A 14,141-nucleotide genomic window follows, 5' to 3' on the forward strand; every position below is an offset into this window, starting at 1 on the left:
AAGTTCTTATGTTCTTACTTTTTTATGGTTTGGGGGCCACACCCAGCGGTGCTCAGGGCTACTCCTGGCTCTGAGCTCAGGTATTCTGGCAGGGATTGGAAGACCACATGGAGTGCTGGGGAGCGAGCCCTGGTGGGTGATGTACAAGGTAAACGCCCAACACTCTGGCCCTCTCCAGCCCCGGCCCTTTAGGGCGCTAAGTTCTGAAGTAGGTGAAGGTGGGTGAGGGCTGTGGTGGCAGTAAGGACCCGAGACTCCCTCCTAGTGGTGCAGTGTTGGGATGCCAAGTGAGCGTGCTGCCACCCCAAAGGGAAGGGGAGTTCTAGTGAAGGGCAGAGTTGAGCCTTCGGAACTGCCAGCCAGGGGCGTAGTAACCTTGCAGGCAGCCTAAATTTGGCTCACAGAAAGGCTCTTACTAAGCACTTGGCAAGTGACCATGGGTTCCACCACCCCAGGCACTTGGCAGCCATGCCTGCCTGCCTGCCTGCCGGCTTGTTTTGCTGCTGCTGGCTTATATAACGGAGCGCTTTCCAAAGCGGGCCTTCTAAAGGGCTTTTGTCCCAGCAAATGATGACAAAACGGGCCGCAGTCAGCAGAGGGCAGGTGGCATTGAAGAGCCTCGGGGCCAAAGTCCTGGGGGTGGGCCTGGATCTAAACCAGATGGACCGACAGGCACATTTGACACAGTGCAGCCAGGAGGTGCCATGGGGCTGCAGCTGCGACTGGCCATTCTGCTGTCACTGCTGTCTCTGGTGCGGTGGCTGGGGTATCCCATCTGGCCGGCAGCCGGGGCCTTAGCCCTACGCTGGCTCCTGGGGGACCTCGCCTGCTGCGGCTTGCTTGGCCTGGCTGTACTGGCACGGCCATGGCTCGGTCACTGGATGCCCCCTTGGTGGAGCCTGGTGGCCACCGTGCCCACGCTGAGCGCGTTACCTGCCCGGCCACCAGCTGGGCTGCTCTGGCTGCCGGCTGACCTGACCTACATCGCGAGGATCTTCTCTTTGGGTCGCAAAGTCGAGGCACTTCTGGCCCGCCAGCCCCCCCACACCTTTGTGGACTGCTTCGAGCAACGAGCACGAGAGCGACCAGACAGCGTGCCGCTGGTGTGCACGGGGCCCGGGGGACAGTCAGTGACCTACCGGGAGCTGGACACCCGTGCCTGCCAGGCGGCGTGGGCCCTCAAGGACAAGCTGGGGAAGCCCCCGGGTCAGGCTGCCAAGGAGTCGGCTGCCCTCCTGGTGCTGCCTTCCAAGACCATCCCAGCCCTGGGCTTGTGGCTGGGGCTGGCCAAGCTGGGCTGCTCGGTGGCTTGGATCAATCCACAGAGCCGGGGGGAGCCCCTGGCCCACTCGGTACTGAGTTCCGGGGCCCAGTTGCTGCTGGTGGACCCAGGTCAGTTTTTCAAAAATTGGTGGGAAATGGAAGGGAGGGATGTGTGTGTGTGTGTGTGTGTGTGTATGTGTGTGTGTGTGTGTGTGTGAGAGAGAGAGAGAGAGAGAGAGAGAGAGAGAGAGAGAGAGAGAGAGAGAGAGAGAGAGAGAGAGAGAGAGAGAGAGAGAAAGAGAGAGAGAGAGAGTGTTTGGGTTACAGCTGGCTCTGCGCTCAGAAATCGCTCTGGCAGGCTCGGGGAACCATATGGATGCCAGATATCGAACCCAGGTCTGTCCAGGGTCTGCCTCGTGCAAGGCAAACTCCCTACCCTCTGTACTATCGCTTGTGGTCCCTAGGGGAGGGTTTTGCTGGGATTAAGAACCGTGTCCTTTCCTATCATCCTGCCTCATTACTGGCAGGGAGACAAGGGCAGGGAAAGGAAAGATGCTTGCCCTGGGTTCAATCCCCAGCACGACATCTGGCCCCGTAGGCCCCACTAAGTGATCGCTGAGCATTCAAGGTGGTCCAGAAACCAAAACTTTGGGCCCAAGATAGTGCAGCTGCTAGGGCATTAGCCTCGCATGGCCAACCTGGGTTTGATCCCTGAGCTCGGAGCCAGGAGTAAGCCCTGGGTACTGCAGAGTGTGCCCCCCCAGACACAGGAAAACACCATAAAACTTAATTGCCAGAAAGTAATTGAGAGACTTCTTCTGAATTTTATCTTGGAGGGGGTACATCTGATGGTGCTCCCAGGAACATTGAGTGCGAGGGATCAAACCAGGGCTCCCACATGCAAAGATGTGCTCTAGCCCTGTGAACCAATTCCCTAGGCCCAGTTTGTTTGTTTGGGGGATATACTCAGCACGTCGGGGAACCATTTGAAGTGCTGGGGATTTTACCCTGGTCACCTATGTGCAAGAAAAACACCCTCTCCTCTGTATTTTATCTATAACTCAATCCCACATCATTTTTAAATTATTTTTGTTTTATGGGCCACACCCATTGACGCTCAGGAGCCACTCCTGGCAGGCTCAGGGAACACTATGGAATGCCCTTTCTGCTGTGCTCCAGCCCCCATCCCACTCCAGTTTTAACTTTTTCCCTCACTGGAGTAATTTTTGATCCTTTTTTTTTGGGGGGGGGCACATCCGGTGACACTCAAGGGTTACTCCTGGCTCTGCACTCAGAAATCGCTCCTGGCTTGGGGGACCATATAGGACGTCGGGATCAAACCGAGGTCTGTCCTGGGTCAGCCACATACAAGGCAAGCACCCTACTGCTATGCTACCATTCCGGCCCCTTTTTGATTCTTTCTGCCCGAAAGTACTAATTATGTACAGAGGTTTTATCTAGAAGCTGCTTCACCTTTAGGTCTCGGACCCCCTCCTAAGCTCAAGGCTGGGCCTTGCTTCCATGTCTGCTTTGCTACACCCTGCAGACCTGCAGGAGAGACTGGAAGAGATCCTCCCCACACTGCAAGCAAAGAACATCCACTGCTTCTACCTCAGCCACTCTTCCCCTACGTCGGGCGTGGGGGCGCTGGGGCCGGCCTTGGAGGAAGCACCCCTGGATCCTGTGCCTGCTGACCTGCGTGCTGGCATCACGGGAAAAAGCCCTGCCCTGTTTATCTACACCTCGGGGACCACCGGTGAGCTGACCCGTGGCCCTAACCCCCACCTCTGAACATACACACTGACCTGCCCTGGCTTGATATGTGCTGCAACCAGACCTCTGAAGCCTCTCCCCGGTTTGGACCCTGAACTCTGGTCTATCATGAAATCGGAATGGTCGGTGTCATAATCCCGGGCAAGGGCAAGGAAAGCCCAGCTGAGCTGTCGAACTCAGCCTCTGAGCCCTCTGCCAAGCCCACTGCTTGCCCCAGCTAAGAACCTCGATCCAGGACTCGTCCCACTGACCCCTGATCACCCCCCCCCCCCACAGGACTCCCAAAGCCCGTCATCCTGACGCATAAGCGGCTACTTCATATGTGCAACACACCGTCTCTCTGCGGGGTCACCAGTGATGACACCGTCTACACAGTCTTGCCTCTCTACCACGTCATGGGGCTGGTCCTGGGGGTCCTTAGCAGCCTGCAGCTTGGTAAGCTTATCTCTGAGGGTCCTTCCAAGGCATTAAACCACCAGAGTGATAACTCCAGGGAAAAGCCTCCATAGGTTACCCAGAACCCACAAGGGAAAGGACACACAACCCTCAGCCCTGGGGCTACCTGGCCAGACACTTGGATACCCGGATAGTACCTAATGTCTGCTCTACAAGGGAGGACAGGTGCTAAAAATTCCATTGGACGGTCTCCCTGGGTACCAAAAAGGAATTTAAACGGAAAATTCTCCAGTTTTTGCACATGTGCATGTGTTTTTGAGTGTGTGTGTGATGGCTGAGATCAAATCCAGGTATCATGCATAGAAGGCATTCACTGAGCCAATCCTCATTCAAAGTTTTTGTTTGTTTCCTTTTTGGTCATACTGGTGGTGATTAGGAGCTACTCACAGCTCTGCTCATCCTTCAAAGGTATTTTTTTTTGGGGGGGGGGTTGTGGCTACACCTGGCAGCAGCGTTCAGGGATTACTCCTGGCTCTGCATTCAGAAATAACCCCTAGCAGGCTCAGGGGACTTATGAGATGCTGGTATCGAACCCTGGTCCATATCAGGCCGGCCAATGCAAGACAAATGACCTACCACTGTGCTATCACTCTGGCAACCTTCTTCAAAGTTAAAAATCTGGAATGTGGGGGCCAGAGAGATAGCATGGAGATAAGGTGCCTTGCATGCAGAAGGTTGGTGGTTTGAATCCTGCCATCCCATATGGCCCCCTGAGCCTGTCAGGAGGTATTTCTGAGCATAGAGCCAGGAGTAACTCCTGAGTGCTGCCGGGTGTGACCTAAACCGCACCCCCCCAAAAAAACTAGAATACGGAGGCCAGAGCAGGATGTAAGGCGTCTGCCTTGCACGCACTAGCCTAGGACAGACCGGGGTTCATTTCCCTGGCATCCCATATGGTCCCCCAAGCCGGGGCGCTTTCTGAGCGCATAACCAGGAGTAATCCCTGAGTGTCAACTGGTTGTGGCCCAAAAACCAAAAAAATCAAAAACAAAAACAAAATCTGGAATATGGGGGCCAGAGCGATAGCACAGAGGTAGGGCATTTACCTTGCACACAGCCGACTAGTCAAGGACCCGGCATCCCCATATGGTCCCCGTGCCTGCTAGGAGTAATTTCTGAACGCAGAACCTGGAGTAACCCCTGTGCTTAGGAGTGACCCTGAGTATCTCTGGGTATAGCCCAAAAACCAGAAAAAAAAAATCTGGAATATGGGGTTGGAGTGATAGCACAGCAGTAAGGCTTTGCACATGGTCAGCCAGGGATTGACCCAGGTTCAATTCCCAGCATCCCATATGGTCCCGAAGCCTGCCAGGAATGATTTCTGAGCTCAGAGCCAGAAGTAACCCCTGGGGGCTGGTGAGGTGGCGCTAGAGGTAAGGTGTCTGCCTTGCAAGCGCTAGCCAACTGCGGTTCAATCCCTCTGGAGTCCAGAGAATTTCTGGAGTCCAGAAATTGCCAGGGGCAATTTCTTTTTTTTTTTTGGGGGGGAACCACACCCAGCAGTGCTCAGGCGTTCCTCCTGGCTGTCTGCTCAGAAATAGTTCCTGGCAGGCATGGGGGACCATATGGGACACCGGGATTCGAACCAACCACCTTTTTTTTTTTTTTTTTTTGTGGTTTTTGGGTCACACCCGGCAGTGCTCAGGGGTTATTCCTGGCTCCAGGCTCAGAAATTGCTCCTGGCAGGCACGGGAGGACCATATATGGGACGCCGGGATTCGAACCGATGACCTCCTGCATGAGAGGCAAATGCCTTACCTCCATGCTATCTCTCCGGCCCCAACCACCAACCACCTTTGGTCCTGGATCCGCTGCTTGCAAGGCAAACACCGCTGTGCTCTCTCTCCAGGCCCCCAGGGACAATTTCTGACTGCTTAGCCAGGAGTAACCCCTGAGCATCAAACGGGTGTGGCCCGAAAAACAAAAAACAAACAAACAAAAAAAACAAAACCGAAGTAACCCCTGAGTGCTACTGGGTGTGATTCAAAAACCAGAAGAAAAAAAAATCTGGAATATAGATTTCTTTCTTTTTTGGTTTTTAGGCCATACCCAGAGATACTCAGAGGTCACTCCTGACAATGCTCAAAGGACCATATGCAATGCTAAATGAGTCAGGGCTGATCAGATGCAAGGCAAGTGCTTTAACCCCTATACTATTTCTCCAGCTTGAATCAGATTTGTCTTTTGGGGGAGCTGGAGAGATAGCATAGTACATAGGCATTATGCCTTGCATGAGGCTGACCTAGGTTCTATCACCGGCACCCATATGGTCCCCCAAATCCCAGTAGGAATAATTCCTAAGCACTGAGCCAGGAGTAAATCCTGAGCGCACTGTGTGTTGTCCTAAAATCAAAAAGAAATTAGGGGGCTGGAGCGATAGGATAGCGATAGCATGCAGCTAACCCAGAACAGACCTGGGTTCAATCCCCAGCATCCCAGACCTATCAGGAGTGATTTACAAGCACAGGCCAGGGGAAATCCCTGAGTGCCACTAGGTATAGCCAAAAAAATAAATAAAATAAATGTATTCAATTGTTGTTTTTTTTGTTTTGTTTTTTGGGCCACACCCGTTTGACGCTCAGGGGTTACTCCTGGCTATGTGCTCAGAAATCGCCCCTGGCTTGGGGGGACCATATGGGACGCCGGGGGATCGAACCTCGGTCCTTCTTTGGCTAGCGCTTGCAAGGCAGACACCTTACCTCCAGCGCCACCTACCCGGCCCCTATTCAATTGTTTTTAAGCCACCTGGCAGTGCTCAGGACTACTCCTAGCTCTGTGCTCTAGAGGTTGCTTGCACTGGGGCTCAGGAGACCATGTGCTGGGAGGTCAGAGAAGGAAAAAAATAGACTCCAGGGCCTGAATGATCGCGCAGCAGGAAGGCGTTTGCCTTGCAAGCGGCCAAGCTGGGGCAGATAGGGGTTCAGTCTCTGGAATTCTAAATGGTCTCCCAAGCCTGCTAGGGGCAATTTCTGAGTGCAGAGCCAGGAGTAACCCCGGAGCACTGCCGGGTGTGGCTTAAAAACCAAAAATAAAACAAAAACAGACTCATCTATATTGTTTTTGTTTGTTTTGTTTTTGGACATCTGGCGATGCTCAAGGGTTACTCCTGGCTCTGCACTTAGGAATCAATCCTGGAGGGCTCAGGGACCACATGGGGTGCCGGGAATCAAACCTGGCTAAGCGGTGTTGCAGGCGAGTGCCTTATCTACTGTGCTGTTGCTCCGGTCCCACATCTAAACTCATTCTGAAGGGGCAGCCCAGACTGTGCCAGTGACAGATACCTGTCCCTCAGGAAACATCTCAGTGATATTTTGTGTGTCCATATGTGTGTCTGCTGTGCTCAGGACTGACTCCAAGGCCTCTCGCACACACAGCAGTCATTCCACCGATGAAAGTGCCTGCGCATATGACAGGAAGGCTTTTCCTTCCTCCTAGGAGCGACGTGTGTCCTGGCTCCGAAGTTCTCAGCCTCCAGCTTCTGGGACGACTGTCGGCAGCATGGTGTGACTGTGGTTCTGTACGTGGGTGAGGTGTTGCGATACCTGTGCAGCTCTCCTCAGGTGAGGTGCAGTGATTACAGCTCCACAGGAAACTACGCTAGGTCTGAAAGCCAAAGAGCTCCCGGGCAGTGTTCACAGGTAGATTTGGGCACGAGGCTCAGGCAAGAAGCCACAGGTCACACACCTGGCCAAGAGTCCCAAATGGCAAGTCCGGTACAAGGTTTACGTCGGGCTTCTTCAGGAAAGAGCCACCTGGGAGACTTCCCCCTCTCTCGGCTGGGTGTCCTCACTCAAGAGGCTACTGTAAGAATATTTGTAAAGGGCCTTGATCGGCTCTCCCAGGGGAGCTGGCCCCATCCTTACAAAGCACTGACCTGTGGCCCTACATAACTATCTCGAGGCAAGGTACCCAGAGGTCTTTCTAGGTAAGCCGAGAGAGTGGTGTTCAAGGCTACTCCTGACTTTGCATTTAGGATTCACTCTTAGGGGTGTTCAGGGACCAGATGGGGGTCAGGGATTGAACCTGGGTTGTCTGCTTGCAAGGCAAGAACCTACCCTATCTATTGCTCCAGCCCCTTGTAGAAAATTCATGTTAGAGAGACTAGAATTTAGTATAGTAGGTAGGGAGCTTGCCTTGTACACAGCAGGCCCAGGTTCAATCCCAGGTATCCCATATGGTCCCCAGCTCCACTAGCAGTAATTCCTGAGGACAGAGCCAGAAGTAGCCCCTGAGCATCTCTGGGTGTGGCCCCAAAGCAAAGAAAATTCATGTTAGGGGCTGGAGCGGTGACGCAAGCGGTAGGCCACTTGCCTTGCAAACCTAAGACACGCTAACGTAGGATGGACCTTCGTTCAATCCCAGGCATCCCATATGGTCCCCCAAGCCAGGAGCATTTTCTGAGCGCAGAGCCAGAAGTAACCCCTGAGGGTCAACTGGGTGTGGCCCAAAAACAAGAAAGAAAGAGAGAGAGAAGAAGGAAGGAAGGAAGGAAGGAAGGAAGGAAGGAAGGAAGGAAGGAAGGAAGGAAGGAAGGAAGGAAGGAAGGAAGGAAGGAAGGAAGGAAGGAAGGAAGAGAAAGGGCCCGGAGAGATAGCACAGTGGCTGTGTTTGCCTTGCAAGCAGCCGATTCAGGACCAAAGGTGGCTGGTTCGAATCCCGGTGTCCCATATGGTCCCCCGTGCCTGCCAGGAGCTATTTCTGAGCAGACAGCCAGGAGGAACCCCTGAGCACCGCTGGGTGTGGCCCAAAAAACAAAACAAAAAATAAAACAGTTGGTAGGGCTATGTCTTGCATGTGGCATACCTGGATTTGATCTTTTGCACATCCCATTTGGTCCCCAGAGCACCGCCAAAACTAATTCCTGTGTATAAAGAGAAGTAGCCCCAAGTATCACTAGGTGTTGCTAAAAGAAAAAAGAGAAAATTCACATTAAAAACTTAAGTCATCCCAGGATGCCTCTCCATTTAACACCCTAAACCACTTCTCCAGGCTTTCAGATAAAACTTACCTTAGATAAAACTCCAGGTAATTTCCCCGACCTAATTAAAACACCAGAGAAGGGGAACAACACAACAGTATAGGGCGTTCACCTTACCTGGGGCCTACCCAGGCTACCCAGGATTCCCTCCAGGCATCCAGTATAGTCCCCTGAGCCTGCCAGGAGCAATTTCTATTTTTTTTTGTTTTGTTTTTGGGCCACACCTGGTGGTGTTCAGGAGTTACTCCTGGCTCTGCGCTCAGAAATCGCTCCTGGCAGGCTCAGGGGACCATATGGGATGCTGGGAACAGAACCTGGGTCCATCCCGGGTCAAGCTGCATGCAAGACAAACGCCATAGCTCAGTGCTATCTCTGGCCTCCACCAGGAACAATTTCTAAGTGCAGAGCCAGGAGTAACCCCTGAGCACCTCTGGGTGTGGCCCAAAAGACCAAAAAAAAAAAAAAAAAAAATCAAACAAACAAAAAAACACCAGACGGGGCTGGAGACAATACTGTGGGAAGGGAATTTGCCTAGCATGAGACCAACCTGGGTTCCATTCCCAGTACCCCACATGGGCTCCCAAGCCCTGCCAGGAGTAATCCCTGAGCATTGACGGATGTGGCCTCCAAAACCAAAGCCAACCAGAAAAGAATAAAATCCTAGGTATTTCTCCTAGGTTAGCCTCCCCAAAGGAGTTCTGTGAAAATTGAGAATGTGACCTTTGCAGGTGACTCCAAGTAACTAAACTCAGTTAAACTGAATTTAACTGACTGGGCGAGACGTAGCCTTACAGGCGGGTGGTCTGGGTTTGATTCCTGGCACCACACTGTCACAAGTACCACCGGAAAGATCCCCCGGGCTCTGAGCTAGGAGTAGTAACTGAGCACTGCCAGAAGTGACTCAAGGCTCAGAAACTACAAACGTTCTGTCTCTTTGTTTTTTGTTTTTTTTTGGTTTTTGGGCCACACCCGGTGACGCTCAGGGGTTACTCCTGGCTATGCGCTCAGAAGTTGCTCCTGGCTTGGGGGGCCATATGGGTCGCCGGGGGATCGAACCGCGGTCCGTCCGAGGCTAGCGCAGGCAAGGCAGGCACCTTACCTCCAGCGCCACCGCCCGGCCCCACGTTCTGTCTCTTAAGTGGCTCTGCTGATAGCATGTCATTTCTAGGCAATACCTCAAGAACTCTAACTAGCTTTCCCAGTTGAGTTCCCGAGTATGGGGCTGCAAGGGCTGGAGTGATAGATAGCTCGGCGGCAGGACATTTGCCTTGTCTGCTGCTGACCAGGACAGACTCCAGCTCAATCCCTGGAATCCCATATGGTCCCTCGCACTCCTATCAGGAGAGATTTCTGAGCACAGTACCAGGAGTAACACCTGAGTGCTGCCAGGGGTGGCTCCAAAACACCACAATAAAAAAGTATGGGGCTGGAGAGAGAGCACAGTAGGTAAGGTGCTTGTTTTGGACATTCTCCAGCTCCCCGTATGGGCCCCTGTGCACCACCAGGGTTTCCTGAGTGCGAGCCGGGAGTAAGCGGAGCGGTGTGATCTAAGCACCCAATAAAAGAGAGCCTGGTACGCCTGAGCCTCCTCTTTCTTCTTGGACATCCCCGCAGAGACCCGAGGACCAGAGGCACACAATCCGCCTGGCCATCGGCAATGGCCTCCGAGAGGACGTGTGGAAGACCTTCCAGCGGCGCTTTGGCCCCGTGCAGATAGTGGAGTTCTACGGCTCCACCGAGGGCAATGTGGGTTTTATCAACTACGCTGGGCGCTGTGGCGCGCTGGGCAAGATGAGCTGCTTCCTCCGAGTGAGTTGGCTGGCCCTGGGCCGCGCTGCTGTCTGGGGGCACAGGCCCTGTTTACGCCAGGGGCCTCTTCTGCCCTTCCACTCAGATGCTGTGCCCCTTTGAGCTCGTCCAGTTTGAGGCTGAGACGGCGGAGCCTGTGAGGAACAGTCAGGGTTTCTGTGTCCCTGTGGGGCCAGGTATGTGTGCGGGGCACCGTCCTGAATGTGGGAGGGCGGCCAGTTTCCTTCTTGACTGACTGGAATGTTGCCCAGAGTCCAGGGCTGGCGCCTGCATTCCTCAAGCAGTCTGAGCACTCCCTGGAACTCCCCATCAGCTTCTCAGCTCCACAGAGCCCCTGCACTGGTGGTTTGTTCTCTTGGGTTTTTGTGTCCACCTGAGTTTTGCCTTTCGGTGAACCGACACTGGATCTGATCCTGGCAGTGCTCAGGGGACCCTAGGGTGCCAGGGATTGAACCTAGGTGTCTACCATGTAAAATAAGCTCGTTAGCCAGCTTGGGTTTTTTTTTTGGGGGGGGAGCACAGCCCTGGCTATGTGCTCAGAAATGGTTCCTGGCTTGGGGGGCCATATGGTCACGGGGGGATCAAACCGCGGGCCGTCCAAGGCTAGCGCCTGCAAGGCAGACGCCTTACCGCTCCACGCCATCACTCCAACTGGCCTGTTGAGAGCATCAAACGTTCTGTGAAAGTCTGTTTCTCGCGAGTCATTCTCTCCTCCCTTCTCTTAAGGTCTCTTTTTCTGGGGCACTGTAAGGTTCTCATCAAATTCATTGGTCAAACTGTCATTCATCTGCATTTTGTTCATCCTTCTCTTTTTTTTTTTTTTTTTTGGTTTTTGGGTCACACCCGGCAATGCTCAGGGGTTCCTCCTGGCTCTGCGCTCAGAAATCGCTCCTGGCAGGCTCAGGGGACCCTATGGGATGCTGGGATTCGAACCAACAACCTTCTGCATACTATCTCTCCAGCCCCCTCTTTTCTTATTTTTATTGCCCCCCTTTTCTTATTTTTATGGAGTCTTGTTGGTGTACATGTAGCTCAGTAGTACAGCACATACCTTGCATGTGTGAGATCTTGGGTTTGACCCCTGGTTAGTTTTTTGGGCCACACCTGGTGATGCTCAGGGTTTACTCCTGGCCCTGAGCTCAGAAATCGCTTGGCTTGGGGAACCATATGGGATGCTGGTGATAGATCTGAGGCCCATCCTGGATCAGCCGCGTGCAAGGCAAACATCCTACCTCTGTGCTATCTCTCCGGTCCCCCAAAATCCATTTTGTTTTTGTTTTGGGTCACACCCGGCAACGCTCAGGGGTTCCTCCTGGCTCCACGCCCAGAAATCGCTCCTGGCAGGCTCGGGGGACTATATGGAACGCCGGGATTCTAACCAATGACCTTCTGCATGCAAGGCAAACATCTTACCTCCCTGCTATCTCTCAGGCCCCTTTTATTTTGGGCCACACCCGGCGGTGCTCAGGGGTCACTCCTGGCTGTCTGCTCAGAAATAGCTCCTGGCAGGCCCGGGGGACCCTATGGGACACTGGGATTCGAACCAACCATCTTTGGTCGTGGATCTGTGCTCTCTCTCTCTCCGGGCCTCAGGCCCCTTTTAATGCATTTTATGTGACCCTCTCTCGTGTTCTTTCGTTTGGCTTGGTTTTTCGAAGGGGTGTGCCAAGGGGGATGTTCGGGAAGACAAAGGGAAGGAAGGGAAGCCCTCTGCTAGGGATCCCAAACCCTGCCATGCTGCTGCTGCTGCTCTCTGGGCGCTGGGCACACCCGGAGGGGCTCCGAGGCGACTCCCAGGCCGGGGTCCGGGTCCTCGAGTCCAGGGGCCGGAGCCAGGCGCCGAGACCTTGGCTGGAGCTCCCCCAGAGCCCTCAGCTCTCCACTGATGTGCCTCCAGATCCAGCCCGGGCTTTCTGGGTCTGTCTCTGGTCCAGCGGAACGCCCCACTGTTTCAGGGCGCTTCCCGCGCGGGTGCACCGCGTCCCGGCGCAGGCCTCCCTTTCCTCCCCGGGACGGCCGCGGGGCGAAGTGTCCCTCTGCGCATGTGCACACGGTGTCGCGGGGGGGGGCGCGCTTTTGGCGCGAACTTCGGGCCTCCGCGCTGCCGTGTCCCCCCAGGCGAAGCGGGGCTCCTGCTGACCGAGGTGTCCGTCCGCAACCCGTTCCTGGGCTACCGCGGGCCCCGCGAGATGACGGAGCGCAAGCTGGTGCGGGGCGTGCGGCGGACCGGCGACGTCTACGTCAACACGGGCGACGTGCTGGCCATGGACGGCGAGGGCTTCCTCTACTTCCGGGACCGCCTCGGAGACACCTTCCGGTGGGCGTGACCGGCCACTTCCGGCTTCCGGGGCGGGGCCAGCGGGGTCCTCCGGCTAGAAGGGGCGGGACGGGCGGGCGTGTCCCGGGGCGGGGCTCCCAGCCTCGAGGGCCGCGATTGGCCGCCTCGCCCGGGGGCGTGGCCACGACTCGGCCCTCCTGTGCCCGCAGCTGGAAGGGCGAGAACGTGTCCACGCGGGAGGTGGAGGGCGTGCTGTCCCGCGCGGACGGCCTGGAGGAGGTGAACGTGTACGGGGTGCCCGTCCCAGGTGAGGCGGCGAGGCGGGTGGGCCCCCCCGGCGCTCGCGGGTGGACGCGCAGCCTCCCGGCGCCCGCTGACCGCGGCCTCCCGCAGGGTGCGAGGGCAAGGTGGGCATGGCCGCCGTGAAGCTGGCCGCGGGCCGGACGCTCGACGGGGCCGCGCTGTACCGGCACGTGCTCGCGGCGCTGCCGCCCTACGCGGTGCCTCGCTTCGTCCGCGTGCAGGTGAGCCGGCCGGCCGGGCGGGCGGGCGCGGGGCGGGCCGGGCCGCGGGACTCAGCGCTGCGCCCCGCAGGACCGCCTGGAGCTGACCGCCACCTTCAAGCACGTCAAGTCGCGGCTGGTGCGCGAGGGCTTCGACGCCGGCGTCGTGGCTGACCGCCTCTTCGTGCTGGACCACCAGGCGCAGGCCTTCAGCCCACTGACGCCCGACACCTACCGGGCGGTGTGCGACGGCAGCTGGAAACTCTGACAGCCCGGCCCGCCGACTCCCGGACGTGTCCCCAGAGGCCCCGGCCCAGTCGCAGAGTGAGCGTCGGCTGAGGGATGCGACGGGGTGGGCACAGAGAGCTTCCCAAAATCCCTTCGCCTACCACACCACTCTGTGCCCTTTCCAGAAGAGAAAAAAAACTCACTCTGCACCTTCGGGAATTGTCCTATTTGAGAGAGCAAGGAGAGCGCGCACACGCACATCCCCGTCCCATCTGAGGCGACGCTTGCCCCATTGCGTTACTCTACTGTCATAGGGGAGAGTACAAAACCACCCACTTCGGGAAACACTTCAACAGAAGCAGAAGGAAAGATAAATAAACGGGAGACAACCCAGAAACAAGCCTAACACTGTCCACAAACGCACCTGCCGTCTTCCCCTGCATTTCTACCCAAGAACCTCGGCTTACAGTAAGCAGAGATCATGTCTAGAAGGGCCAGAGCTTTGTGGAAGTGTAGCCACACCCAGCAGAGAGGTGAGAGCGCCAGCTCCACCCGTGGGTCCTGCATGGAATTCTGAATGCTGGTCATGCATGGAGAGAGGGGAGGTGCAGCTCTGTTAAGTCAAACCTGGGATTCTGGCTTATTTTTGTTTGGGGGCCACACACGGCAGCGCTCAGGTTACTTCTGACTCTGTGCTTACAAATCGCTCCTGCGGGCCGGCGAAGTGGGGCTACAGGTAAGGTGTCTGCCTTGCAAGCGTTAGCCAAGGAAAGATCACGACCAACCTCCAGCGTCCCATATGGTCCCCCCAAGCCAGGGGCAATTTCTGAGCGCTTAGCCAGGAGTAACCCCT

The 14,141-nt window shown here is 55.6% G+C and overlaps 1 protein-coding gene across 1 annotated transcript; it reads left to right on the forward strand.

Moving 5' to 3' along the window:
- The first annotated feature begins 674 nt into the window (after positions 1 to 674).
- SLC27A5 (solute carrier family 27 member 5) lies at positions 675 to 13,337 on the forward strand. The gene is made up of 10 exons (XM_049787015.1): positions 675 to 1,392; positions 2,810 to 3,019; positions 3,313 to 3,471; positions 6,928 to 7,052; positions 10,085 to 10,279; positions 10,365 to 10,455; positions 12,398 to 12,596; positions 12,767 to 12,864; positions 12,951 to 13,081; positions 13,152 to 13,337. Exons 1-10 carry the CDS (start codon positions 705 to 707, stop codon positions 13,326 to 13,328), a joined length of 2,073 nt encoding a protein of 690 aa, XP_049642972.1. The 5' UTR covers positions 675 to 704; the 3' UTR covers positions 13,329 to 13,337.
- Positions 13,338 to 14,141: the final 804 nt, after the last annotated feature.

The sequence above is a fragment of the Suncus etruscus genome, chromosome 14, assembly GCF_024139225.1.
Source record: "Suncus etruscus isolate mSunEtr1 chromosome 14, mSunEtr1.pri.cur, whole genome shotgun sequence".
Lineage (NCBI taxonomy): Eukaryota > Metazoa > Chordata > Mammalia > Eulipotyphla > Soricidae > Suncus > Suncus etruscus.